A 26,798-nucleotide genomic window follows, 5' to 3' on the forward strand; every position below is an offset into this window, starting at 1 on the left:
TCCTGACCTCCTGCATGTTCCAGGTCCAAATCAGTTGGTTTTTAATTAAAACTCACCAGCCTGTCATACAGGACCTGACCTTTGACCTGTTTGTAGTTGCCATGGTTACAGACGCATTTCTTTTTACCAATGCTGTTTATCAGTACCAGGTTCTGGTTCTGAGCTGCACCGATTGCAGTTTTCTGGTCGATCGCTGATCTTTCTAAAGTCCAACCTTTTGTCTGAAATGTCACTGAAATATAGGAAGAAAAGTTTTAACAGGGGGGTCACAGATGTTAACTGTGCAGACATGACGTGGTGGGCGGGGCTAACCTGGTGGGCGGGGCTAACAGGTAAACCTCTCACTGCAGAGCAAAAGAGGACTGAAGAGGATTTTTAGAGTTTTGCTGAGGTAGAGAATATCAGTGTGAAAGATCGGCCGATCTGCCAGAATTAAGAGCCGCCAACGACTGAAAGACGAGATGAACAGGATTTCTGCTGCTGATCTGGACGCCATGTTTCTACGCAGAAACACCTGGTGCTACTTCCTCAAGTTCTGATGAGTGAAGATGTCTGAACTTTTCATTCCTTTCTGCAAGGCTGAATCTCCATGGAAACACGTGGAAACAGATTTATTTCAATGAACTGCTGCAGCGAATCCAACATCAAATAACAACTTAACAACCGTTAGAAACACTGGAAACATTCAGTCAGGTGATGCTTCTCCTTCCTCAGGTCAGTTCTTCACATGTAGATGTTTCCTCTCCAGTTTATTTCAAAGTCACAAATACTTTATTTATCCGAAATTACATGTTCTTTGGGAAGCATGTCACGGTTCTGGGGGGGATGGCGTCATCCACACAGCAGCTCTTATAGTCACTCTCCATGTGGCTGGCACAGAGCGATCCGATCTGTAGCCTCCAAACAGGAAGCACTGTGGATTCATTAAATAAAGTTTGAAACCAAGATAACTGATTCTGCATGGATGAGACCTTCCTGTCTGCAGACCAGGAGAAGAACCTCTGATGGTAAAACTGGATGTTTGTGGTTGTGTTGCAGGAGACATGGTGGAGGACACAGTGAAGGGCGCTCTGGGCGTCAAGGACAAAGAAGAGGACAAGAAGAAAGGAGGATTTATGTCCATATTTAAAGGCGACAAAGACAAGGAGGAGAAGAAGAAGACAAAGAAGAAGGATGAAGATAAAGGATTTTTCTCAAAGATTTTTCACAAAGATGATGATGAAGACAAGGGGTTGAAGAAGAGCGGGTTCCAAGGCCTGTTTGCTGAAGGGCAGGAAGGCGGAGCTATGGCAGGAGGCGGAGCTATGGGGGGAGGCGAAGAGGCTGGAGGAAACCCAGGCCAGACGGTAGCGGTGTCTGACAGAGGTATGTATGAGGAACAGGTAACTCAGATCCATGATTCTCTCCCAGTCCGTCTCCCAACACGTCAGTCGGTTCTGGTGTTGAGGATCCAGACCCACGCAGACGTCCTGCACGTCTTCAGGTGTCCAACACTCTGAGGCTGTCTCTGTAGGGGACAGACCAGTCCATCAAACTGGAGATCCTCTGAAGGTCTTTGCTTCTCAGAGACCAGATCTGTGAGTTTTAACCCTCCGTTTGCTCCAGCAGAGCCTCGACCTGCCAACCTGAGGTCAAACCCAGGAAACTTTAAACTCTGGGAACTTAAAACGTCTCGTCTCAGAGCTGAGGTCTGATTTTAAACCACCAGATCACCAAACGGCAGAACCAGGGTGAGCTCCGGGTCTGGACCGGTCAGAACCTGGTACCAGCAGTTAGATCATTGGACAGGATCTCCACTGTTGATCAGCAGTAAATAGATGAACTAGAGGTGTAGAAAATCTTTAGTTGTTGGCATATTTCAGATTAAGGTTTTCATTTTTTTATTTAATCATTTTCCATATGTGTTAATCTAATTAGATTACAAACTTGCAGTTTGGCTAATCTGGACTAAACTGTTTCATTATAAGAATAAAAGATTGTTTGTGATTCATCTGGGAGGGAAACATCAGTCTGAATGTAGAAGCATAAAATCTAAACCAGAGCTTCAGGTTCCCCAGATCATCTCAACCAGCAAAATAAACTTAAAACATCTCAAAACTCTGTTTACTCTAGTTCTACATCAGGGGTTCTCAACCTGTGGCTCCTGGTCCTTCTGCATTGGCTCTTCATAACTTTAACTAAAACCAAATCCTTTGTTTTCTCTAGAAACAAACTATAAATTATATGTGGAAATGTTGTCTTTGGATTTTTCTGGAAGAAAACACATTCCAGCTGTTTAACATCTGTTGGCTGGTGATCACAAGCAGCCAATCAGGAGCAGCTTCCATTCTCCTTCACACCGATTGGCTGAACCCCCAGAAGTAAAATGGAGGTTCTTTGGAAATAACAATATTCTTAAGTAGAGATTTATTTTGTTCAATTAGAAACGATAAATATTCTTTATTAGTTTTTATTCCTGCTTGTGGAAATAACTGATTTATTTTCAGACCTGCTTGATGATCTGGCGGAGGTGGCAGAACAAACGTCTAATGACTGAACCTTCATCCTGATGAAATCATCATCATCATCATCATCATCATCATCACCTTCATCTTCCTGGCTTTCTCCTCTTCCTTTTTTCTCTTCCTGAATCTCTTCCAAATATGAAAATGTATTAAAGGAATGAAAATGTTTTAATAAAATTTATTTTGATCTTTGATCTCAACAGACATTAAATAATCAGAACTCAGGTCCGATAAAACGATTTAATGCAGAAATAGTAATAAAAAACCTGCTGCTGATGGGTCATGTGACCCGCCAGCAGCAGGTCCAGTCCACACACCTGGAGGAGACTGTAAGCTCCGCCCACCAGGTGGGTTCTTCACCGGGTCGGAACCTGAAGGTCCAGCAGAGTGAAGTCCTGACTGAGGGGAACGCTGTTCTGGTCGCACAGGAAGTGGCTCCGCACCGTGATGACCACCCACTTCCTGGGAAGAGCCAGCAGCGCCTGCAGCTTCTCCGCTGCCACCTGGACGTGTCGCACCTGAGAACCTGGAGCTGGAGGAGCAGAAAGAGCCGGGTCAGAACCGGGTCAGAACCTCACCTGAGACCTGAGCGCCTCACCTGCGCTGCGCTGGAGTCGGTCCGGAGGAGCTTGGAGGATTTTCTGCAGAGGAACCGGAGGAACCCGGACCATCAGGTGGGTGGAGCCCTGCCCACTCACTGTCAACACACCTGGCCTGAAACACAGAGGTGATGTCATCAGGTCGGCCATGTTTCTCAGCGTTGAACATGGTGGTTAGCAGAAGCTAATGCTAATGCTAAAGCACAATACTAAGTAATTAGTGAAAGCTAATGCTAATCCTAGAACATTATCCTGCGGCTGTTTGCGTGTGGTGATGTAAGCTGTGACATCATCAGTACCTGTAGAAGCGGCGCAGGGCGGTGAGCGGGAGGCAGGCGTAGCACGGTGTGTAGATCCCGTTGCGGTCCGTGTCCAGTTCGGCGGCGCAGCGGCCGCAGCCGGTGTAGGTGATGTCACCGCTCAGCACCGCCAGGAGGCCGGCCCGCGGCGTGGAGCCGTCCAGAACCGGCTGGGCCGGGTTCAGGGAGGGCGGAGGCTCCTGGAACTGGAAGCTGAGCACCTGAACTCTGAGCTCCACCTCACCTGCAGCAGAACGGAGAGTATTCAGCCCGCTTGGGATTCTGACCCAGTTTTGCATGGTTCCGGTTCTGACGGGCCGGGCCCGACTCACCGCTGTACTTCTGGGACAACAGCGTGTCCACATCCAGCTCCAGAGCCGCATCGCTCAGGCCTGGACGGCGCCACGCCCGCAGGAAGTCCAGCGCCCGGTGGTCTGTCGGGTCCAGAACCCGGACCGAGCTCCAGGGGGTGGAGTGCAGCTCCAAGAGGTCAGAGGTCAAACCCTCCCTCACCAGGAGCACTCTGAAGTCCCACACAGCATCTGAGGGCAGAAATGAACAGAAGCTCCTGATCTGGTCCAGGGTTCTGACCCAGACTGGATCAGTCCAGCTCACGCAGTTCCACATAAAGCTGTGCTTTAAGTCATTCTGTGACCTTTGACCCCTCAAACCTTTGTGTTTACTGAAGCGAGGCAGCCAGTCCATCGCAGCCCCCCACAGCAGCAGAGCCCCCTGCTGGCCACCCGGCTGATGCACCATCAGAACCGCCTTCATCTGGACCGCAGAGCGATTCCGAGACTCAGCCTCATCTCTCCACTCTGACGGAAACACAAGCAGCCATCATGGATGGACATAAGATGATAATATCATGATAACATGATAATAACAAGATAATAACATGATAATATCATGATAACATGATAATAACATGATAACATGATAATAACATGATAATATCATGATAACATGATAATAACAAGATAATAACATGATAATATCATGATAACATGATAATAACAAGATAATAACATGATAATATTATGATAACATGATAATAACATGATAACATGATAATAACAAGATAATAACACCATAGTAACATAATATAGTGATAACACAATAATAAGAGGATAATATTAAACCACGTGACTAACATGACTACATGGTAATGTGAATAACTGTAATACTGGAAGGCAGTAATAACATGATAACTGCCCAGTCATAATATTAATACTTCTTTAAGTTTCTGCTGTGATGATCTGACACCAATATATCAAAACTACAAGATTTAACAAACTTAACATAAAATACTGAAAATAACTGAAATGCTCCAATCAGAAAACATGATTTAAGTTTCCTGTTAACTGGTCAAAGTTCCTGAGATAAAGTTGGCGGCCATGTTGCTTCATGATGTTTTTGTTTGTTCAGGAATGAATGCAGCAGCACCGCCGTCATGGCAACCTGTTAGGAGTCAGTAAGTCTCACTAACAGGTTTCACCTGTGAGCTTCACCTTCCTCAGGCGCGTTAGCTAACATGCGCCCCGCTGGCCCCGCCCCCTGCCAGCGTGACAGGCTCACCTGAGCTGATGTGAGAGTGCGTGACACGAAGCAGAGCGTGAACCAGAGTGTTGACCCGCAGTGACCTCAGGGTGGCGTAAGGGAGCCGGCTCAGATCCTGCTGGGGCCGGCTGGGGATGGACACCAGCAGGGGGCGCCGCTCTCTGACGAAACCGCACAGAGAGCGGAGAGCGCTGGCGCTAACCTGCTGGCTAACTGGAGAGAGACAGAGGTGGTCACACCTGGGCAAAGGAGGCTGATTGGCTGCTGATTGGCTGCTGCTGTACCTGGCGGTGAGGTGGAGGCGTGTCCCAGGTTCAGCAGTTTGCTGGAGAAGGTGGACTGGAGGACAGTCTCTGCTCTCCACCTGTCCTCCCTCACCTGCAGCCCTACAACACAAACACACACCTGAGATCAAACCGACACCAGAACCGGCCTCTCAGGTCTGGTACCAGAGTGTGTGTGTACCTGTGATGAGCAGAACCTCTCCAGGACTCACAGTCAGAACCCAGAAGGCCGCTCTCCTCCATAGCACCACCTTCATCTCAGCTCCTGATTGGTCCGTCACAACCATGGAGGCCAGAGGAACGCGGCTTCCTGCTGACGGACCCGACCGCACCTTCGGCCAGACACGGATCAGAACACGGTCAGAACACGGATCAGAACACGGTCAGAACACGGACCAGAACACGGATCAGAACACGGATCAGAACACGGATCAGAACACGGTCAGAACACGGATCAGAACACGGTCAGAACACGGATCAGAACACGGTCAGAACACGGATCAGAACACGATCAGAACACGGTCAGAACACGGATCAGAACACGATCAGAACACTATCAGAACACGGATCAGAACACGATCAGAACACGGATCAGAACACGATCAGAACACGATCAGAACACGGTCAGAACACGGACCAGAACACGGTCAGAACACGATCAGAACACAGTCAGAAACCACGGCTCTTCTTAATTTTTCACCAAAAAGGTGGAAATGTTCCAAACCCAGAGGACAAACATTTCATCTGTTTTCTCCTGTTGGACACCTGGACTCACCTGGACCTCCTTCAGATGGCAGGGGTGGACCACCACCACCAGGACAGAGTACCGGCGTCCCACCTGGTCACACCTGTCCAGACGTGTGGTGGAGGTGGAGCTCTCTGGTGCAGCAGACGTCGACTCCTCTGAGGGTCGTGGTTTCTTGCTGCAGGGGGGCGACGCGGGGGACGCCTGGGGGTCGGACTCCTGAGAGCAGAGGACGCCGTCTGCGGTGACCTCCATGATGACCCCACCTTGCTCCGCCCTGGAGACCGGACAGGTGTGGCTGAACATCTCCATGGAGTCTCCGGGAGACGAGGCGGCCGGGCTGAACAGCTCCGGGGTGCTGGAGGAGCCGGACTGGGGGCCGACGGGGTGGATGGGCGGGGCTTTGTCTGGGCTGAGTGCTGATTGGACGGCGTGTCCTCTCAGGATCACTGCCTGGCTGAGAGTCCAGGTGCTGAGGAACTGGGTTCTGGTAGACAGAGGCTGCTGCTCTGGTTCTGGTTCTGGTTCTGGTGGAGCTAGAGGGAAACAGCGGTCCAGGTACTCCCGGACCGAAGCAGAACTTACATCCTCCTCAGAACCATCTGAGTCTTCCTCAGTCCTCAGAGCTCTGGCTTTAGAACCCACTCCTCCATCGGATCGTCCTCTAGCAGACCCTGTGGCCCGACCTGGTTCTGGTTCTGTTGGATTCTCCTTACTTTGATCCTCGCTCCCAGGAACATCTGAAAGAACAGGATTGTCATTCAGGATCCGCTTGGGTTCAACCCAAAGAACCAGCAGCAATTGGTGGCTGGTCCATTTTGCTCCAGAACGGAACCAGAACGGGTCGGGTCGCACAGACAGAACACAGGAAGAACTCCTGAATCTCTGAGCGGGACTAAACCCCCCTCACCTGCAGCGGGTCGGAGACGGCCCGCCCTCCAGGTGAGCTCCAGCTGTCTCCATCCTGCAGGACGCTCTTCCTCCTCCTCCTCTTCCTCCATACCAGGTGAAGGAGGAGGAGGAGCACCAAGGAAGATGTGGATCTTTGGCTGCTGATGCATCGTGTCCACTGAGGAGACAAACAGAACCAGAACTTTTTGGGTCATTAGTTCAAACATGTCGGGTTGGATGCTTTTATTCTGAAGGGACAGCAGCTGGTTATTTAGTTGTGGTTGGTCAAGAGCTCAAGGTTCATCAGAAGAACACTGAGGTCCAGTTTTTTATTCTGATGCGTTTGTAGAACCGGGCCTTTGGGACTGTGACCGCTGCAGTTCCCAGTCTGACCAGCAGATGGCAGCGCCTCAGCGTGAGCTGATAATCCTGCTCTGCTGGCAATATTAATAACAAAAAATAAATACAAATGAAGCGAAGAAGAAGAATCTTTGCTGTATTTTTACAGCAGATTAAAGGTTGAATCAGCCTGACTGTCTCATAGTTTGAGCTTCTTTCTGTGTTCTCTAACCCAGTGTTTCCCAACCCTGGTCCTCAAGGCACACTGTCCTACATGTTTTAGAGGTTTCGCTGCTTTAATGTACCTGATTCAACCTGTTAATCGGTCATCAATTGAAATCAGCTGCACTGAAGCAAGGAAATACCTAAAACATGCAGGGCAGTGAGCCTTGAGGACCAGGGTTGGGAAACACTGCTCTAATCAGTCACATTTCAGATTAATAAAGTTAAGCTAATAGTTTTAATGTTTGTCATTTCCTTAAAAGTAAATACAACTTCATGGTTGCTGCTTGTTGATACTTTACAGGTTTATTGATCTGTTACTGATCAGACAACATGTTGGGCATACTGCTGAAGGTTTTAACAGCCCTGGATTTACCTGAAGGCTTCTCCAGAGCCTTCGCTGGAGGAATGCGCTGCAGGGAAATATTCAGGAAAAGTTCTGCACGGAGAATCTGTCTAAAGCGCAATGTGTTGTTTTTATTAAGTGGGTTGATCCTGAAGGGAGTGTCGCCATGGGCAATGAGCCACATACCTGTCAACACGTCCCACAGCTGAAAAGACTGTAAACAACATCATTTAAAGACCAAATGTTGAAATTAACCATAGCATGAAATATTATATAGCATCTGGGTTTTATTATTTAATGAACATTTGTTTTGAAAGTTTTCCCGGAAATACGTGTGGTCTAAACGCTTGCTAGTATTGAACTATTTTACGCAGCTAATAAAACTTAATTAAAGGAGTCAAACTTGATGGAAACCTTCATACCAGACTGATATCTGCTCTGTCTGTGTGATTAACTCACTGGGTAAGCCGTAATTATCAGTTTTCTTCTGTGTTTCTGCTGTTCGTGTTGAGCTAAGCTAACGGCTAACCGCAGCAGCTCCCGCCCGGCGCGCCCTTTAAATGATCGCGTGCCAGCTTCAGTTTGTTGGGCTGCTGACAGGAAGGGGCGGCGGGAAGGAGGAGCCGCCGCTGCCGGGACAGACTCTCCGCTTCGGCGGCTCCATTTCCTGGACCTCCTTCCACCAGCTCACCCGCGAAATGTACCGCAACCTGGGAGAACTGCTGAACCGGGGAGCGGGTGGTCTCCTGGCCTCCGCCGCCGACTCGGTGCTGCCGGCGTCCGCCTCACTGCTGTGGCACCGCGGCTACAGCCAGGCCGCGGACCGGGGCGACGACCCCAACTTTTTCACCATGGTGGAGGGATTCTTCGACCGCGGAGCTGCGATCGTGGAGGACAAGCTGGTGGAGGACCTGAGGACCAGGGAGACCCCGGAGCAGAAGCGGAAGAGAGTCAGCGGGATCCTGCGGATCATCAAGCCGTGTAACCACGTCCTGAGCGTCTGCTTCCCGATCCGGAGGGACAGCGGCGAGTGGGAGGTGATCGAGGGCTACCGGGCTCAGCACAGCCAGCACCGGACGCCCTGCAAGGGAGGTGAGAGCCGAACCGGACCGGACCGGACCGGACCGAGTCAGCATGTAGAGCAGACACAGTAGAGTCCAGCCGGTACCTGCTGCAGGAGGAGGAAGTATAAACATTAATAATAATAATGATAAACAATCCCTGCTTCTGGTTAAATTCAGATTTGTTTTAAATATCGTCATATTCTATATAATCGAGTTTATTGTTATTGTTACACGTCTAATTATTTTACGTCAAAATGAAAGAATAAATGAACACTGAAAAAAACAGGCTGGACCAACAGAACCACTGGGTCCGGTCCGGTCCAGTCTGGCCTAGTTCTGGTTCTGAGTCCTGTGTATTAAAACCCAAACAGACCGATCAGAATCGGCCTAGCCGGGACAGAGTCCAGAGCCAACAGGTCAAAGGTCACACAGGAGGGATGGAAATGTTTAACGTCACAGTCTAGTTCTGGTTCCAGTAGAACCCGGTTCTGGTTCTGTTTCAGGGATCCGGTACAGCACTGAGGTGTCAGTGGACGAGGTCAAGGCTCTCGCCTCCCTGATGACCTACAAGTGTGCCATCGTGGGTCGGTACCACACACACACACACACACACACACACACACACACACACACACACACCGGACCTGAACCGGGCCTAACCAGAACCGCCTGCTGTTCCAGATGTTCCGTTTGGTGGAGCCAAAGCTGGAGTGAAGATCGACACCAAGAAGTACACGGTGAGCAGGTCCAAGCTACCCAACCGGGTTCTGACAGAACTGGGCCGGTACCGTTCACATTCTGGTGTTTTTCAGTCAAACAGACGTTACAGACCGGCTCCGAAGGAGAAACGGAGTCTGGGTCGGTTCTGGAGCAGAAACAGAACCGGGCTATGATTAAAGTTTTAATAACCAAAATATCATTTTACTGAACAAGCAGATCAGATTTAAACTTGACTAAATAATAAAGAAAGTGAAATAAATGTTCAATCGAGTCCAAAACCAACATTTTCTACAAAACAACCAGCGAGAGGCGGAGTCACCTGGACGGGTCACCTGGACGGGTCACAGAGACAGACAGGACAAACCAGCCACACACACACACACACACACACACCTTGGGAGTATTTAGAGACCAACTAACTTGACAGTCGTGTTTCTGGACTGGGAGGAACCGGACAGAACCACCATGAACATGGAGGCCGGGAATCGAACCCAGAACCTTCAAAGCAACAGTGTGACCCACTGCAGCACCGTGCAGTCTGTTGTTATTATTATTATTATTACTATTATTATTATTAAGTGAAGCGGGTCGTTGGGTGAGAGGGGAAAACAGAACCTCGGTTCTGAACTGGTTCTGGACTCCAGCTCAATGGTACCAGCTGTAGTCAGATGGAGAATCTTCCTCCAAAACCAGAACAGAACCGGGCCACCCACAAGTTAAACAAAGGCGTGTCTGGATCGGGGCGGGTCAGAACAGCCCGGTTCTGGTCCTGTCCAACTGGTTCCACTGTGGAGACGCTGAATAAACCCACCAGACCGGTTCAGTGGATCTGATGCACAGCAGGGGGCGCTGCAGCGGAGCTGCAAGAACCAGAGAGTCAGATATTAAAATCAATCGATCAGTGATCGATTGGAACTAGAGAACGAAAAATGATCCCAAAACTGAACAACAAACATTTTACATTTAATTTAAAAACATTTTTAGTTTTAGCTTCATATTCTGGAAAATAATCTATGAATCACTTTTGATTAATCAGTTAATCAATAATTCATCCACAAATCAAATGTTCTTTAGAGGAATGATGTCAACAATAAACATCGTTATTCTTCAAAAAGGAAATTTATCAAATAAAAATCTGCAGAATGAGACAATTTATGATTATCTTAATCGATTTAATCGTTACTAAATAAATAAACTGTTAGTTACAGACTAACAGGACGTCTCAATCGGGGTTCTGATCGGGACCAGAACCATTCAGAACTTCCTCTGGTCCAATCTGTGTTTCCAGGACAATGAGCTGGAGAAAATCACCAGGCGGTTCACCATCGAGCTCGCCAAGAAGGGATTCATCGGTGAGGAAACAACTTCCTGCTCATAAGCCCCGCCCACCTCTCAGCCAGGGTCTGTGGTTCTGTCGGACCCGGCTGGTTCTGACCCTGCGTGTGGTTCTACAGGGCCCGGAATCGACGTTCCGGCGCCAGACATGAGCACTGGGGAGCGGGAGATGTCGTGGATCGCCGATACCTTCGCCACGACCACGGGACACTACGTGAGTCTGGGCCGGAACCAACTGACCCGTCTGATCCCACCCTGGTTCTGGTTCTGATCCGTCTGACCCTCCTCAGGACATCAACGCCCACGCCTGCGTGACGGGGAAGCCCATCAGCCAGGGCGGGATCCACGGCCGGATCTCAGCGACGGGCCGCGGCGTTTTCCACGGCATCGAGAACTTCATCAACGAAGCGTCCTTCATGAACCGGGTCGGGCTGGCGCCGGGCTTGCAGGACAAGACCTTCATCATCCAGGTACGGCCGGCGCCGCCCGACCCCGCGGGGTCCGGCGTCTCCGCTCTGAGCCGACCGCCGCTCCTCTGCTTGCAGGGCTTCGGTAACGTGGGCCTCCACAGCATGCGCTACCTGCACCGCCTCGGCGCCAGGTGTGTGGGCGTGGCCGAGGTGGACGGCAGCATCTGGAACCCGCGCGGCATCGACCCCAAGCAGCTGGAGGACTACAAGCTGGTGGGTCGGCGCCCCCCGCGGGCCGCGCTCCGGTCCAGAACCGCGCCCTAACGCTGCTCCCCGTCTCCAGGCCAACGGGACCATCGTGGGGTTCCCGGACTCCACGCCGTACGAAGGCAGCCTGCTGGAGGCCGACTGCGACATCCTGATCCCCGCCGCCAGCGAGAAGCAGCTGACGCAGCGCAACGCGCACCGGGTCAAGGCCAAGGTACCGGCAGAACCGGGCCACAGGTCGACCGGGTTCTGGTCCATCTGGACTCTGTAGCTGGCAGGCTTCCTGTTTTCAAAGGGAAACGACATTTACCCGTTTTTTTATAAATCTCTGGTATTAAAACATAATTAAAGAAACAAATCCAGTTTGTAAAGTTACACTGTAAAAACTGAACAGCAGTATTTGGGTTTATTTAGCAGGACATGAAAAACATGGGAGTTCATGTTTTCACAATGCTAGTCATTCATTCATTCATTCATTCATTCAATATTCCCCTTTCCAGTTGAAGGGTCAGATTATCTTATAAGTGAATGGTTTTAAAATGACCCGGCTGGCTATGGACCGGGCCTGGTTCTGGTTAGCCAGCGGTTCCCTGGAGGTTCTGTTGGAGTTCTGATAAACCTGCTGGAGGTCAGCTGTTCTTCTGGGTCAGATCCAAACGTTTCCCTGGGTTTAAATCCAAAACTTGACAAAGATACTGTCTGGTTTCTCTGGTTCTGACCCAGTTTCTCTCTGGTTCTGAAAGATCATTGCAGAGGGAGCCAACGGGCCGACCACGCCTGAGGCGGACCGGATCTTCCTGGAGAGGAACATGCTGGTGATCCCGGTTAGTGGGGGCTTCTGGTTCTGTTCTGGTTTTTGGTTCTGGTTCTGGTCTGAGCTGCGGTGTCGTACCCAGGACATGTACCTGAACGCGGGGGGCGTCACCGTCTCCTACTTTGAGTGGCTGAAGAACCTGAACCATGTGAGCTACGGCCGGCTCACCTTCAAGTACGAGAGGGATTCGAACTACCATCTGCTGAGTTAGCGCCGCGCTCTTCATCATCACCATCATCATCGCCATGGTGGTTCTGGTTCTGACTGACCCGTTTCTCCTCAGTGTCCGTCCAGGAGAGTCTGGAGAGGAAATTTGGGAAACTGAACGGCTCCATTCCAGTCGTTCCCACCTCTGAGTTCCAGGCCCGGATCTCTGTAAGTATTCACGCCCCATATAAAGTATTCACGCCCCGTATAAAGTATTCACGCCCCATATAAAGTATTCACGCCCCGTATAAAGTATTCACGCCCCGTATAAAGTATTCACGCCCCGTATAAAGTGTGTGTCGGCTCTCGCTCGGTCAGCAGCAGTGAGCGGTTCAGGTCTCAGCAGCGCCACACACAGGAACCTGGTGGTACAGCAGCATGTTCCGCCCACATACAGGAACTGCTTTACCACAACCAATCAGAGGAGAATCTCCTCCCTAACCACCTCTGATTGGCCGAGACCTGGATACGTGCGTGAACCTCAGGGAGAAACAAACATCTTCGTCGTCCTCCTCTTCCTCAGTGCTGACCTGTCCTGTTCTGCTGCAGGGAGCGTCTGAGAAGGACATCGTCCACTCGGGCCTGGCCTACACCATGGAGCGCTCTGCCAGGGTACCACACACAATATGAGCAGCTGCATCATTTGAGTCACAGCGCCCCCTGGTGGCTGGAGCTTTTATTCTGAAAATCTTGTTTCCTGCAGCAAATCATGCAGACGGCCAGCCGGTACCAGCTGGGTCTGGACCTGCGGACGGCGGCGTACGTCAACGCCATCGAGAAGATCTTCAAGGTGTACAGTGACTCTGGGCTCATCTTCACATAAGGTTCTGGTTCTGGTTCCGGTTCTGGTTCCAGATGCTACCCGCCTCCCTTGGCGCTCCTGCTGCTTCATCGCTCCTCTTCCTCACAGCCCACCAGACCGCAGAGCCGCCACGCTCTGAGGCCTTCAGACGGATCAGAACCATGTGGACCGGGCCGGATCAAGGAACGCCCTGGCTCCAACTACAAGTTGTTCTGATGGACCGAACCAGGAAGTTCCTTCCAAAATAAAAGCCCCCTGGCAGAATGAAAGTGCTGCTGCAGTCAGATGGACTGGGTCAGAGCCACTGACTGGTTCTACTGGACCTCCACATGGTTCTGGTCACATGTTTTCATACACCTTGTTTACATATCTGTTACTTTATCGACCCGGTTAAAGGTTCTGGTTCTGATCGGGTTCTTTTTCCTCCGATTTAAATTCTGCTTCTTAGGTTCAACAAACCGACCCAAAACTCTCAGGCCCGGTTCTGGTACCAATATCAAATCCAAAACCAGTTGAGGACAGAACCAAACCAGCACCAGAACTGGGTTCCCAGCTGTCTGATCATGTTTTGACCAAAGATCGCCCTGAGAAGCTGCTGCAACAAAATATTTAACAGTTTAACATAAAACTGATTTTATGTTCAGAAATCATCTGAAAACAGATTTATTTTTGTTTTGTAGAAATAATCTACTTTACCAAAGTGACTTTGCACATTTTCCAGGGCCAGCCCAAGCCTCTTTGGGGCCCTGAGCAGATCTTCTCTTGGGGCCCCAGACCAACATGTCAACATGTAGCGTTTAGCATCATTTGTAACTGGCTTTCATCATACTGTTATTATTATGGATGTTGATTTCTAACGTCTATAAACCAACATCCTAATTAGCATTTTTAAAAGACAAGTGGTGCTTAATTGTGGGATATTAATAAGTAAAATGAGAATAACTTATTTTGTTTTTTGAATAGATGTGTAAAATGTGATTAAACTGTTACAAAATAAAAGCAAATGACATTCACATCTTTCATAGACAAACTAAAAAGTTCTATAAAATAATAAAAATGTAAAATTCTGAAATAAATAAGAGCGAATTCCACATAACAGTTGAATATGACCTTATTGCACATGCCTTGGGCCGGCTCTGAGTCTTAAATTTAGTGTAGAAAATGTTTGTAAAATTAAATGAATGTAGAATTATGAGATTACTGAACTTCTGTTCATTACTTCTATATTTTATATTTTAATCAGATTTATGTTATTGAAGATAGTATTTAATTTGATTGTAAACAACCCAAACAAATAAATTCTTTTAAGATTCAATTCAATAATCTATGCAAACGCAGGTGGCGCCCCCTGTCGGCGCCTTGTGAAAGCTTGAGGCAGTTTGTTTATGCTGCATGAAAAATGATTATTTTTCCGGTTTGTCTGCTTTAACTGAAGCTGCTCTTCTGTCTTCAGGGGTTGGGTTAGCTCTTTGTGAGAACAGGAAGCTAAATAAAGCACAAATAATCTTCCGGTTGTTTTCTCTCATTTTGTTACGTCACTATAGCCTTTGAAAGACTGCGACATGTTTAAACTGAAGCAATCAGGATTATTCTCAGAATAAAACAAGCTTTAAATGTATCAATGTTGTTTGTTCATTTTAATTTCCATCTTTGGAGCACTGTCTTTAAACGTGAAGAGTTTAATTTTCATTTCTGCATAAACGCATGAAACTCTATTTGTTTTCTACCGATTTACCATAAATCCTGTTTATGATGCTTATTTTGATCGTTTTCTTCACTTGTTGTTTCATTGGAGGGCGGGACTTAACCTTGTTTTCCCACCAATTAGATGGCCGTGTTCCTGCCGAGGCTCCGGAATTCCCCTGCAGGTTCGGGGATTTCCGACTGCACTGACAGCCTGAGGTCACCATGACAACGGCTCTGAGATGCGTCAAGCCGGATCAAAAGAGTGGGACAGGCATTTCCGATCCTGTTTGTTGCTTCAAAATAAAACCAGTAAAAGTGGTCGAACTTCAGGAAATTACTTCACTGTTTGAGTCGCTGAAGGACTGCGGTGTCCAGAATGAGTCCTGCAGGACTCATTCTGGACACATGGACCGGAGACCATGTGTCTCAGCAGAACCAACAGAACGGTTCTTCAGCAAAAGTCTGGAGAACCGGTGACGCCACGGAGGAGCAAACCCCTCCCCGGGAACCACAGTAGGAGGTGGGACAGTGTCCCTGGAAGACAGCAGGGGGACACCAGCTGTCCTCCACCTGCGACTCAAACGAGTAGCAGGTGGAGCAACAGACAAGAAGCAGCACAGAAACAAAAACACATCGCAGGTTTGATTTTGAAAATTCCGAACCGGAAGTCCCCCGTCCTCCTCGTGCGCCAGTTTGACGCTTCAGGATTCAGTTCGGGAGTTTTTGCGAACAGAAGCGGACAGTAAGAGCGAAGAAAGAAACCAGGTAAAAACTCAAATTTTTTACTGCTAAACGGTTCCAACGGAACCAACTGGGTTCTAACTGGGCCAAAACAGTCCGGACGGGTTTAAATTGGAGTCTAAATCTGAGCTAAAACGCGAGGCCAGGCTCAAAATCCGTTGAATCCACCTTCAAAGTTCGGTAGTTATCCGAACCGAAGCTGAGCTTAAAGTATCACTGTTTCGGATGAAAGAAGCCCGGTTCTACTGGCGCCGAACCCGTTTAAACGGGGTCAGCTACTGTTTACTGGTTTAAGCTGGGTTTCAGTAATCCTGGTTCTGTTCTCAAGAGGTTCTGGGAAAATGACGAAATCACATCGATTAATGATCGATTTTAATTTTTCATGGCTTCGTGATTTGATGTCTGTGATTGTCCTTACGTAAAATAATTAAAAATAATTCAGGTTTTTATCATAAATATGCTGATATTTTCCGGATGTTTTTATTGTGGAATCCTTTTACTTTGAAATCTGGGAGTAAAAGGAAGTTCTGAACCAGCAGAAGGTTCTCCATGACCCGGTTGAGCTGTAGAACCTGTCTGGCCTTTGGGATGGTGGTTCTGGTTCTGGTCCAGGTTCTGATTGATTCTAGCTCCAGGCTGGACCAGGAGGTTCTAGAGGTTCTGGACCTGCTGAGCAGCTGATGGTCCTATCGGGTCCAGAGGAGGTTCTGGGCCGGCGGTGATTCGATCTCTTGACTCTCATTATGTCTGTTTGTGTTCTGCAGGGAAAACCCGGCAGGAGGAAGATCCGGTCCTCCTCTTCCTCACCTCCAGACATGGCCGGAGCGCTCAGGTACGTCTTCATCACTCCGACCCGGTTCAGAACCTCCAGAACCCCCTCCTCCCCAGGTTCTGCTGGTCCTACAGCAGCACTGGACTGAGCATGCTCAGTAGAGCGCCATGTGACCAACCTGAGGTCAGCATCATGACCGTTTGGTCCAGAACCAGAACCTTCCTGGATCTCCAGAATCAGGTCACCAGAGGTCGCGGCAGGCTGCAGAGGTGTTGCCACGGCGACGGCTTTCACAGAAACCGTCAGTAAAATCTCCCGCCGTGGATTCCTGCCGACTTCCCCCTTCAGGTTTCTGTCCTCACGTTGCGCTCTGATTGGCCGACGCCACGCTGGGGGCCGTCCCGGCGCTGGGGAACCGGGCCTCGGGTCGGTTCTGACTCACAGGCAGTCGGGTTTTTCTCTGAGAGACAGTCAAAGGAAGTCAAAAACCACCAGACAGGAAGTAGATGAACACAGAACGCCGGGTCTGTTTCTGACTGCTGGAGGTTCTGGTTCTGGTTCTGGTTCTGGCTTCAGGTTGGTGTCTCCTCTTCCTCACTGCGTTCCTTCATCATCATCGGGCCTGGAGGTTCTGAAGATGTCAGAGGTTCTGTCCTCCTGGTTCTGGTTCTCTTCCTGCTTGCCTCTCCGGTTGCCATAGCAGCAGTGTGACATCATCAGCAGGCTGGAAGCCCCGCCCCTTTCTACTGTGGGATTCTGGGGGTTTTCCTGTAGTCGGCTTCCAGGAAGTGACTGAAACAGGCGGGGGAGGGGGAGCTTCTGTTTGCTAGCTTTTATTTGGATCTGAGGCGGTTCTGCTGGGCCGACCCAGAACACACACACACACACACACTCGGTGTCTTACTGTGCTTCTGCTGCAGGATGACTGAACCTCAGTTCGTGAACTACGGAGACGACAACATGGTGAGTTCCTGTCTGATATCAGGAGGTTCTGATCGGGTTCTGATGGTTCTGATCTGATGTCTCTTCTTCTGCAGCAGTTAGCAAACTTCCTCCCCTATGACTTCATTCCTCCGATGGAGATCAAGACGGAGCCGTACATACCTGAGACAGGTGAGTTGCTCTGGCTTTAGCCCCGCCCACTAAACATCCTGCAGGCCCGGCAGACCAGAACAGAACCAACTGGACCGGGTCAGTGGAGTTGTGGCTTTTCACAGGGAGGAGCTCCCAGAACCCTTCACATCCCTCTTTCTGGTACCAAACCCACTGGCTGCTGGTACCGGATCTGCTCTCTGGTTCTGGTTCTATGTGGCAGGTCGTTCTGGGTCAGAACCACGACCCCAGCACCAGCATACTTTTCTAGAACCCTTCTCTAATACCTGGAACCCGCCGGTCCAACCCATTCCAGAACACATCCCAGAACCCCCTGCTGACCCGGATCCAGGGAGTCCAGAACCTTCTAGAGAAGTTTCAGGGAAACTGTCGGTCAGTCAGCGGTTCTGACCCGGTTCTGTTCTGTATTGCAGCTCACGGCCCGTACATCCAGATCATCGAGGAACCCAAACAGGTGAGTCTGACCCGGAACGAGCAAAACCTGCTGGTTCTGGTTCTGTCTGAATTCAGACCTCTGGTTTGGTTCCAGAACCTTTTACAGCCTCCAGTCCAACAGAATAATTCTGACCCGGTTAAGCAGAACCTGTGTAATGATGACCAGAAACAGGAAGAAGAACCTTCGGGTTGTTTGACCTTTGACCCCTGAGGTTCCGTTTAACAGTTCTTAGCTTTACGACTCGACGACAACAAAACAATTTAAATGTCTGAAACAGAATCCGAATGTTTGAACTTTGAGGCTTTTCTATAAATTCATTAAATCATTAAAACTTATTTTAAAGCTGCAGATAATTCATCCCATTTATATTTAGTTATTTCATTTGATTATTGTTATTATTGTTTGGTTCCTGTTCCTGCAGCGTCGCCATGAAATGATTTGAGCTGTCAAACCAGAAACATGGAGGGGCGGGGCTAATGTGGATCTGTTTTTATTTTAATGATTTATTTACATATTTAATAAGTTTATTGCCCACTCATTATTTTAAACAAAAACATGTTTTATTGTTCATTTAATTAGTGATGTATTGAAGTATTAATTTAATAAACTTTGTCCCTTTTGGCTCTCCATACAGAAGCTTTCTGGAAATATAATGTTAATAAATTCATTACAGGTTTAAAATATTTTCTTAAAACATTTAAATTTTGCCTTTTAAATTGTTTTGTTATGTTTTTAGTTATGTTATTTAGGATTTAGTTATGTATCTATTTATTGAATTTTGTCTCTACTTGCCTTCCATACCTCAGGCTGTGTTCCTGGGGTTCCTCATGGCTGTTCGGCCCACAAATGTTTCTGTATTTCAGTCGTGATGTTGATGACGTCATTATTTCTCTCTGAGCTCTTGGACATTGTGACCATCTAGAATAAAGAGTTCACAGATTATTTTTAGTTTTAGACACAAATATTCAGTTTATTTATCTGATAAAATATTATTTAGACTATGAAATCACAGATTAAGATTAAAATAATGAGAAACATGGCCGCCTGGAAAGGGATTGTTGTCTAAAACTACAGAGCAGGAAGTGATCAGATCTGTTTGTGTTTCCAGGATGTTTATGTTCAGATTTAATCAAATGTGTAAATAAGTTTTAAAGTTCTGCTGTTAGAACCTCAGAGTGAAACTGGAAAACTCTGGAAAACTCTGGGGACAGAAAACCGCTCAGGTGGGAATTCCAGAGAAACGGGTGATTCCCCCTCGGCCGTTAGCGTGTCACTTCCTGTTAGTCCAACAGTCATTTACTAACAGGAAGTGATGCAGGTCACAGCCTGCAGCCCCTTATCAGTGGGGTTAGGTCGGGGCTGGTTCTGGTTTGGACCCGGTTCTGCTCTGACCCAGTTCTGGTTCTGCCGTTGCAGCGGGGGTTCCGGTTCCGTTACGAGTGCGAAGGCCCGTCCCACGGCGGGTTACCGGGGGCGTCCAGTGAGAAGAACCGGAGGACTTACCCGACCGTGAAGGTGAGCAGCCAATCAGAACCAGTCTGCGCTCCTCTCCGGTTCTGGTTCCTGTTTTGTTGACGCCGGCGACGTTCTGGTCCACAGATCAACAACTACGTGGGCCACGCCCGGGTGGAGGTCCAGCTGGTGACCCACACCGACCCGGCCCGGGTCCACGCTCACAGCCTGGTGGGACGCCACTGCAACGAGAACGGGACCTGCAGCCTGGACATCGGACCCAACGACCTGACCGCCTCGTCAGTACCAGAACCCAAACAGAACCACAGCCTGCTAATAAGCGCTCACAGCTGCAGTGATGATGTCACTTCCGGCAGGTTCAGCAACCTGGGAATCCTCCATGTGACCAAGAAGGGCGTGGTCGAGGTTCTGACCCGACGGCTCCGAGACGAGAGGCGGAGACAGAAAGGAACTCACTGTCAGCTCACAGGTACACACACCTGGACTCACATTCACACCTGGACTCACACTCACACCTGGACACACATTCACACCTGGACACACACTCACACCTGGACACACATTCACACCTGGACACACACTCACACCTGGACACACACATTCACCTGGACACACATTCACACCTGGACACACACTTCACACCTGGACACACACAAGGACCTGGACACAGTCATGGACCTGAATATTGTCCGTCTTCGCTTCACCGCCTTCCTGCAGGACAGCAACGGCGGCTTCACCAGGGCGCTCAAACCCGTGGTGTCCAACCCCATCTACGACAGCAGTGAGCCTCACACACACTCACACAGCGCCCCCTGCTGGCCACATTCTGACCTGTTTCCCCTGCAGAGTCTCCCAACGCATCCAACCTGAAGATCTCGCGGATGGACAAGACGTGCGGATCGGTGCTGGGAGGAGACGAGATCTTCCTGCTGTGTGACACACAGTCACAGACACAGGTGAGACCTGGACACACATTCACCTCGGTCGCTGGCACACACCAATGACACACATTCACTCTGAGGCTCACCTGTCTGTCTCCTCAGACGACATCGAGATCCACATTCTACCTGAGGGAACACAGACACGGTTGCTGGAGGCCTTCACTTCTCTCCACACACGGCACCCACAAGCAGGTTGGAACTGGATCTACGGAGCTACATGGGGCTCAAAAACAGATCAAACTATACAATATTTTAAATTAAAAAAATTATGCACCTGAAAAAACGACTGAAACTCAAAAATAATTTTTAAACAGTGAGAAATACAAATTTTAAAAAACTTAACCTTAAAAAAATTTGCTCATTTTTAGTTTTCAGTTTTATTTAGATGAATTTTTTTTAAAAGACTTTTTGGCCCCAGCAGAGCTCCGTACAGAATGAAGAGCTGTCACATGATCTCTGATCATTTCTTGGAAACGGACTCCTTCACTTCCTCCTCTATGCTGACAGCACAGGAGGCCAAGGAGCTGAAAGTCGAAATCAACTGGAGGCTCCTGAACCAGGAAATTGGGTCCGCTTCTGAATGTTTGACTGGATCACCAGAACCATCAGACAGCAAGGTTCTGGGGCGCTGAAAAACCCTGAAAGTTAAACTGGATAGCAGTGATCACACACACCAGAACCGGGTCGGGTTCTGATCCACATTCTGACCTGACCTGCAGATAAACAGAACCGGGTTTAACCTGAAGAATCTCGATGGACAAGACGTTCATGTTGAAGGTTAAAGGTCACAGTGTGCCCTGCTGTGTGACAAAGTCCAGAAAGGTGAGTGACCTTACCCACAATTCAATGCATGTGACTGAGTTAGGCTCACCTGAAATGTTTGGTTGTTTTTCCGTCTTTATAGAAAATTCGAAAATATCATCTGATAAACTGAGCATTGCTGGGATTTAAATAATAATCAGAAACTGAGGAAAGAAAGGTTAACTGATCTTAAACGGAGCTACATGGGGCTCAAAAACAGATCAAACTATACAATATTTTAAATTAAAAAAATTATGCACCATTTAGATGAATTTTTTTTAAAAGACTTTTTGGCCCCAGCAGAGCTCCGTACAGAATGAAGAGCTGTCACATGATCTCTGATCATTTCTTGGAAACGGACTCCTTCACTTCCTCCTCTATGCTGACAGCACTAGACTCTTATTCTGAAAAGACTCTGCGAGCTTTACTTTGAAAGTCTTTGTTAAATCTCTTTCAACTAAGACCAAAGGGAGAGAGAGGCTCTGGGCTCTGATTGGTCGGAAACCAGGAAGGAGAACCTGGTTGGGTCCAGAAGCTTCTGAATGTTTGACTGGATCAGAACCAGAACCATCAGACTCTAAGCTGAAGGTTCTGGGGGAAAACCTGAAAAACCATGAAAGTTAAACTGGATAGCGGATCAGAACCAGAACCGGGTCGGGTTCTGATCCACTTCCTGTGACCTGGATAAACAGAACCGGGTTTAACCCAGAATACCCGAGCCCCCTCCCTCGTTCATGTTGAAGGTTAAAGGTCACAGTGTGCCCTTTTGCTGAGTCGGCATCCAGGCGAAGAGCCTTACCCACAATTCATTGCTGCATGTGACGTTTTGAGTTAAAAGGCGGATTTATGGAAATGTTTGGTTGTTTTTTCCGTCTTTATAGAAAATTCAAAGAAAATATCATCTGATAAACTGAGCATAAAAAAATAATAAATTTAAATAATAATCAGAAACTGAGGAAAGAAAAACAAATTTAAAATCTTAAATGAAGTTATTAACATGCTGGTAAAAACATTTTATTGAAGCACTCTAAATAAAATTATTTCACTTTAAAAATGGAGGCCAGAGGATTAAATACATCATAATTTAACTCTTCATCCCGTTAGACCAAATTTTATTGTATTAAAACTTAAAGAGGGAATATATTTATTGCACTTTTGAAAACTTTCTAAAAACATTCATGAAAAGTCACAATTTATTACTAACATTCATAGTTCATTTTAGCTTTATTAGTCTTTTATTTTTTACATTATTATCTTCTATAAATGCCGTATGTTTTTTAAACCAGATGGTTTTATGGGTAAAAATCATGTCAAATATCAGGCTGATAATTAAATATTAGAACATTTTAATGTTTATTTTGAAATATGGAAAAGTTCCCCTCAGGGGGAGGAGCCCAGATGTCAGGCTCCGCCCCTCCAACGTCAGGCTCCGCCCCCCAGCAGGGTGAGGGTCCGCCCGGCTCGGCTGTGCAGCAGCAACTGCTTCGGATCGGTGAGTGTGCAGCACCAGAACGTGGCCGGTTCTGGTTCTGGTTTCAGACAAAGAGGAAGTCCAGAGGAAGAAGCCATGTCTCCCACGCCTCCCTGGAGAGGAGGGCGAGGGCGCGACGGAGGGCCCGGGGCCGATCAGAACCAGAAAACTTTAGGATTAATTTAATTTCCAGAGAGGGACAAATTCAGGGGAACCTTCCTGAACCCAAACAGGAAGGAAACAGAACCGTTTGGGGTCCCAGTGTTCAGTGCTTGGACCTGGCGAGGTTCTGGTTCTGTTCTGGTTCTGGTGTCTCTAACGGCTCGTCTCTCTCCAGGTTTCCAGTTCTCCCAGATGAACGGAGGACCAGGAGGCGGAACTTTCTACACCGGAGGCTTCACAAACTTCCCCTCAGGGGGAGGAGCCCAGATGTCAGGCTCCGCCCCTCCAACGTCAGGCTCCGCCCCCCAGCAGGGTGAGGTCCGCCTGCTCGGCTGCAGCAGCAACTGCTTGGATGTGAGTGTTATGCACCAGAAGCGAGGCTGCACTTTCTATTCCAGCCACATTAGCTGCACTGGCTACGTTCTGCTACCTACGCTAATCTACCCATGCTAGCTACACAAGTTATGCTACGCTAGCTATGCCAGGCCTGGTGGCCAGCTGATGTCCTGAATCCGCCCACTCCTTAGACGCCGCTCCACCTGGCGGTCATCACGCGGCAGGTGAAGGTAGCGGAGGTGCTGCTGCGGTGCAACCACCTGCAGCAGGTAGCCTGCTACGCTAGGCTAGGCTAGCTGTGCTAGGCTAAGCTAAGTGTTATGTGTTATGCTAGGTTAGCGAGGCTGCACTTTCTATTCCAGCCACATTAGCTGCACTGGCTACGTTCTGCTACCCAGGCCTGGTGGCCAGCTGATGTCCTGAATCCGCCCACTCCTTAGACGCCGCTCCACCTGGCGGTCATCACGCGGCAGGTGAAGGTAGCGGAGGTGCTGCTGCGGGCGGGGGCCGACCCCACCCTGGTGGACAAAGATGGCCGCAGCCCGCTTCACCTGGCTGCGCTGGCCGGAGACACGGCCACGCTCCGCCTCCTGCTGGCCCACCTGGGAGAGCACCACGCACACCTGGTGAACACGCCGGACTACCACGGTGAGGGGCGGAGCCTGCGCTGACCCTGATGCGTCGGCGAGGCGCTGAGCTGTGGCTGTGTGTCTGCAGGTCTGCAGCCAAAGTGGCCTGCACGCTCATCACTGAGGTAAGCAGCCGACAGGAAGGGGCGGGGCTCGTTTCCACCTGGGCTCCACCTGCTAACACCGTGTCTGCTCTGCAGCTGAAGGCCGACGTCAACACCTGCACCTTCGGAGGAAACACGCCGTTGCACCTGGCGGCCAGCCTGGGCTTCCCCACGCTCTGCTCCATGCTGATCGCTGCAGGTGAGGGAACACCAGGTTCACCTGGAGGACCAGGTTCACCTGTCCAGCTGCACCAGGTGACCTGTGAGCGTCTCCTGTTTTCAGGTGCTGATAAGAACATGGAGAACGACGCCTTAATGTTTCAGCTGCCAGGCGGGCAGAGGTCAGAGGAGGCGACGAATCAGCGAGGGAGGCTGAGCAGCCACCTGTCAGAAGGTAGCAGAGCTGGCGGGGCGCAGACCTGGTGTCCCTGGATGAAGCTGGCCGAGAAGCTGGGCATGGTGGCGCTGGTGGGCGCCAGGTCGAGGACGCATGGGCTGACGGCCCTGCCGCACCTCCAGGCCAGCATGGCCCTGCTGCAGCACTACAAGGTACCCCACCTGGTCCTGACCCGGTTCTGACTGTGTGTCTCTGTGCTGCAGCTGGGTGGTGGTCCGGTTGAAGGCCTGGTGGAGGCGCTGCAGGCTCTGGGGCTGACGGAGGGAGTCCAGCTGCTGAGGAACACGGAGCTGCGAGACGACAAGCTCAGCTCAGGTATGCCTGACTGGTCAGAACCCAAACAGAACCAGAACCAAACGCCACAGAATGATGTTCAGACTGAGTCCAGGTACCGACCTCCCTCCTGTTGAGACAGGTTAGCATGGTTGGGTTAGCATGGTTGGGTTAGCATGGTCAGGTTAGCATGGTTGGGTTAGCATGGTTGGGTTAGCATGGTCAGGTTAGCATGGTTGGGTTAGCATGGTTGGGTTAGCATGGGTCAGGTTAGCATGGTTGGGTTAGCATGGGTCAGGTTAGCATGGGTCAGGTTAGCATGGTTGGGTTAGCATGGGTCAGGTTAGCATGGGTCAGGTTAGCATGGTTGGGTTAACTCAGTGTTTCTCAGTTCCAGTCCTCAGGCCCCCCTGCCTGCATGTTTTAGGTGTTTCCCTTCTGCCACACACCTGGTTTGAACATGTGGGTGATTAACAGGCTTCTGCAGCTCTTGATGGTCATGCAATCATTTGAATCAGCTGCTCTGGAGTAGAGGTACATCTAAAACATGCAGAGCAGGAGGACCTGAGGACTGGAATTGAAAAGCGCTGCTTTAGCTCCAGGAGGTCCATATCCCATCGTCATCTGCAGCGCTGACTGTGCTAGCATAAGCAATAGAAGCATTAGCATATCAGTTAGACAGTTTAGTGCTAGAATGTTTAAAATGCAGTCGGTCAATAAAAGTTGGTTTATCCCAGTGAATTATTAGACTGATTATTGTTTTTAAGCTTTTCTTTCTGTAAATTCTGATTATTTTCTGCTTCCAGCCAATAGAAACATCAGAATTTCACAACAGATCAATAAAAACAATATTTTTCTTTTTTTTACTTTGATTAAAAATAAGTTTAAAACTTGCTGAAATGTTATTTTTAATTTCATCACATTTATTAGATATGCCAGCATGAGCGTTAGCATTAGCACGTTGTGAAAATTAATTATTTTCATTTTCAGAACTAATAAAGGCTTCAGCAGCGTCCAGCAGAGGTTTAAAACTTCCAACAGTAGTTAAATAGAAATAAATTCTAGTTATTAAAACGAACCAGAACCAGGTTTCTGAAACAGGAAGTGATGTCATTTTTAAAACTTGATGAGGCAGTGAGGTTCTTCTCGGAAAAGTTGATCCGATCTGAGAGATGTTCCTTACTTCCTGGTCTTTGTCCAATCAGACGCCACGGTGGACAGCGGCTTCAGCAGCCAGCCAATGGAGGAGCAGCAGCAGGAGGAGATGACCAATCAATGAGCAGCAGTGGCATCATGTGACCGCTGAGGAAGGATCAGTTGAAGACGTGTTTGTTCTGCTGGAGGAGGCAGAAACGCTGCAAAATGGATCAACATCACTCCCTTCATCATTTTCATCCTGAGCTGATTCACCAGAAACTGGAACTTTGACTTTTATTTATATTGTAATGTCCTTCGGTTTCATTCGTCTTCAAATCAAGACTAAAACTGGAATTTCCTGGTTTCTGTGGGGTGTTTGAATGCAGCACCGCCCCTTGTTGACTCACCTGTCAGGTGCAGAAGATCAATGATGCCAAAATTATGTTTAATGTTGTAAAAACCGATAAAATGTTTCCTTTGAGAATAAATGCTGTTAAACTGTGGAGATTTAAAGGGACAGCGCGTCTTTCAGGTTGGTAGTGGAGAAGCTGACCTGCAGGAGGCGCTGTGGCTGGACATGGACAGGCGTGTCCAGCTGTGGACCGGTCCTCTGCAGAACCATCAGAACCTCCAAGAGGGAAACGGGTTCTGGAAACATCAGAACTTCCCATCCAGAGGACAGAAATGCTGAGCAGAGCTCCCCCTACTGGCCATCACTCATAATTACACCAATCCTTTACTACAGGAGACAGACAGAACTAGAACAAAAATCAGCTGACCTTTGACCTTTGGCGCTGTTCATTAAGAGGCGTTTGAGGTAATCTGGTCGTTTCTCTAACCTGGCTGAAGTTTATTATTCCTAAACTGGAATAATAAACTGGTTTTAGACCAGCTGATAATCAGCAGAGTGTGCTTCGC

The 26,798-nt window shown here is 48.8% G+C and overlaps 3 protein-coding genes across 8 annotated transcripts; 2 read left to right on the forward strand and 1 right to left on the reverse strand.

Moving 5' to 3' along the window:
• Window positions 1-1,362: 1,362 nt before the first annotated feature.
• On the reverse strand, window positions 1,363-8,381 carry shld2 (shieldin complex subunit 2). Of its 4 annotated transcripts, none has more exons than XM_044136975.1 (11): window positions 6,902-7,732; window positions 6,022-6,731; window positions 5,428-5,578; window positions 5,247-5,348; window positions 4,981-5,175; window positions 4,074-4,220; window positions 3,735-3,944; window positions 3,403-3,646; window positions 3,103-3,218; window positions 2,822-3,036; window positions 1,363-1,507 (listed from the first exon to the last, which is right to left on the reverse strand). In XM_044136975.1, exons 1-10 carry the CDS (start codon window positions 7,107-7,109, stop codon window positions 2,861-2,863), a joined length of 2,259 nt encoding a protein of 752 aa, XP_043992910.1. In that variant the 5' UTR covers window positions 7,110-7,732; the 3' UTR covers window positions 1,363-1,507; window positions 2,822-2,860. The 4 variants fall into 4 exon arrangements, with proteins under 4 accessions (XP_043992910.1, XP_043992911.1, XP_043992912.1 ...); XM_044136976.1 differs by lacking the exon at window positions 1,363-1,507 and adding an exon at window positions 2,514-2,633; XM_044136977.1 differs by lacking the exon at window positions 1,363-1,507 and adding an exon at window positions 8,249-8,381 and having other exon boundaries at window positions 2,731-3,036; window positions 6,902-7,060.
• LOC122842799 (glutamate dehydrogenase, mitochondrial-like) lies at window positions 3,034-15,026 on the forward strand. Of its 3 annotated transcripts, none has more exons than XM_044136988.1 (13): window positions 3,034-3,178; window positions 9,357-9,437; window positions 9,535-9,590; window positions 10,862-10,925; window positions 11,028-11,122; window positions 11,199-11,378; window positions 11,454-11,591; window positions 11,662-11,799; window positions 12,329-12,409; window positions 12,482-12,605; window positions 12,683-12,774; window positions 13,156-13,218; window positions 13,310-15,026. In XM_044136988.1, exons 2-13 carry the CDS (start codon window positions 9,413-9,415, stop codon window positions 13,427-13,429), a joined length of 1,176 nt encoding a protein of 391 aa, XP_043992923.1. In that variant the 5' UTR covers window positions 3,034-3,178; window positions 9,357-9,412; the 3' UTR covers window positions 13,430-15,026. The 3 variants fall into 3 exon arrangements, with proteins under 3 accessions (XP_043992923.1, XP_043992921.1, XP_043992922.1); XM_044136986.1 differs by lacking the exon at window positions 3,034-3,178 and adding an exon at window positions 8,350-8,881; XM_044136987.1 differs by lacking the exons at window positions 3,034-3,178; window positions 13,310-15,026 and adding an exon at window positions 8,350-8,881 and having other exon boundaries at window positions 13,130-13,194.
• A 444-nt stretch (window positions 15,027-15,470) lies between these two features.
• nfkb2 (nuclear factor of kappa light polypeptide gene enhancer in B-cells 2 (p49/p100)) lies at window positions 15,471-26,383 on the forward strand. Its single transcript, XM_044136911.1, is given in 22 exon segments — window positions 15,471-15,607; window positions 15,748-15,859; window positions 16,600-16,667; window positions 17,528-17,570; window positions 17,645-17,720; window positions 18,134-18,174; window positions 19,573-19,671; window positions 19,756-19,907; window positions 19,986-20,105; window positions 20,259-20,410; window positions 20,476-20,585; window positions 20,673-20,762; window positions 22,756-22,863; window positions 23,032-23,320; window positions 23,323-23,378; window positions 23,532-23,609; window positions 23,781-23,988; window positions 23,991-24,094; window positions 24,170-24,272; window positions 24,357-24,622; window positions 24,674-24,785; window positions 25,949-26,383. Coding segments are annotated over 22 exon segments (2,598 nt in total). The 3' UTR covers window positions 26,023-26,383.
• The last annotated feature ends 415 nt before the right edge of the window (window positions 26,384-26,798 follow it).

The sequence above is a fragment of the Gambusia affinis genome, linkage group LG13 (genome assembly GCF_019740435.1).
Source record: "Gambusia affinis linkage group LG13, SWU_Gaff_1.0, whole genome shotgun sequence".
Classification (NCBI taxonomy): domain Eukaryota; kingdom Metazoa; phylum Chordata; class Actinopteri; order Cyprinodontiformes; family Poeciliidae; genus Gambusia; species Gambusia affinis.

Bases quoted from the DNA above. Each gene is read 5' to 3' on its own strand.
- shld2 (XM_044136975.1), bottom strand. From the start codon at position 7,109: ATGTTTGAACTAATGACCCAAAAAGTTCTGGTTCTGTTTGTCTCCTCA. The intron at 6,732-6,901 runs GTGAGGGGGGTT...CTGTTCTTTCAG, and splicing joins CCGTCTCCGACCCGCTGCAG to ATGTTCCTGGGAGCGAGGAT. The intron at 5,579-6,021 runs GTGAGTCCAGGT...GTCTGGCCGAAG, and splicing joins GCCATCTGAAGGAGGTCCAG to GTGCGGTCGGGTCCGTCAGC.
- LOC122842799 (XM_044136986.1), top strand. From the start codon at position 8,350: ATGATCGCGTGCCAGCTTCAGTTTGTTGGGCTGCTGACAGGAAGGGGC. The intron at 9,591-10,861 runs GTGAGCAGGTCC...CTGTGTTTCCAG, and splicing joins TCGACACCAAGAAGTACACG to GACAATGAGCTGGAGAAAAT. The intron at 13,219-13,309 runs GTACCACACACA...TGTTTCCTGCAG, and splicing joins CCATGGAGCGCTCTGCCAGG to CAAATCATGCAGACGGCCAG.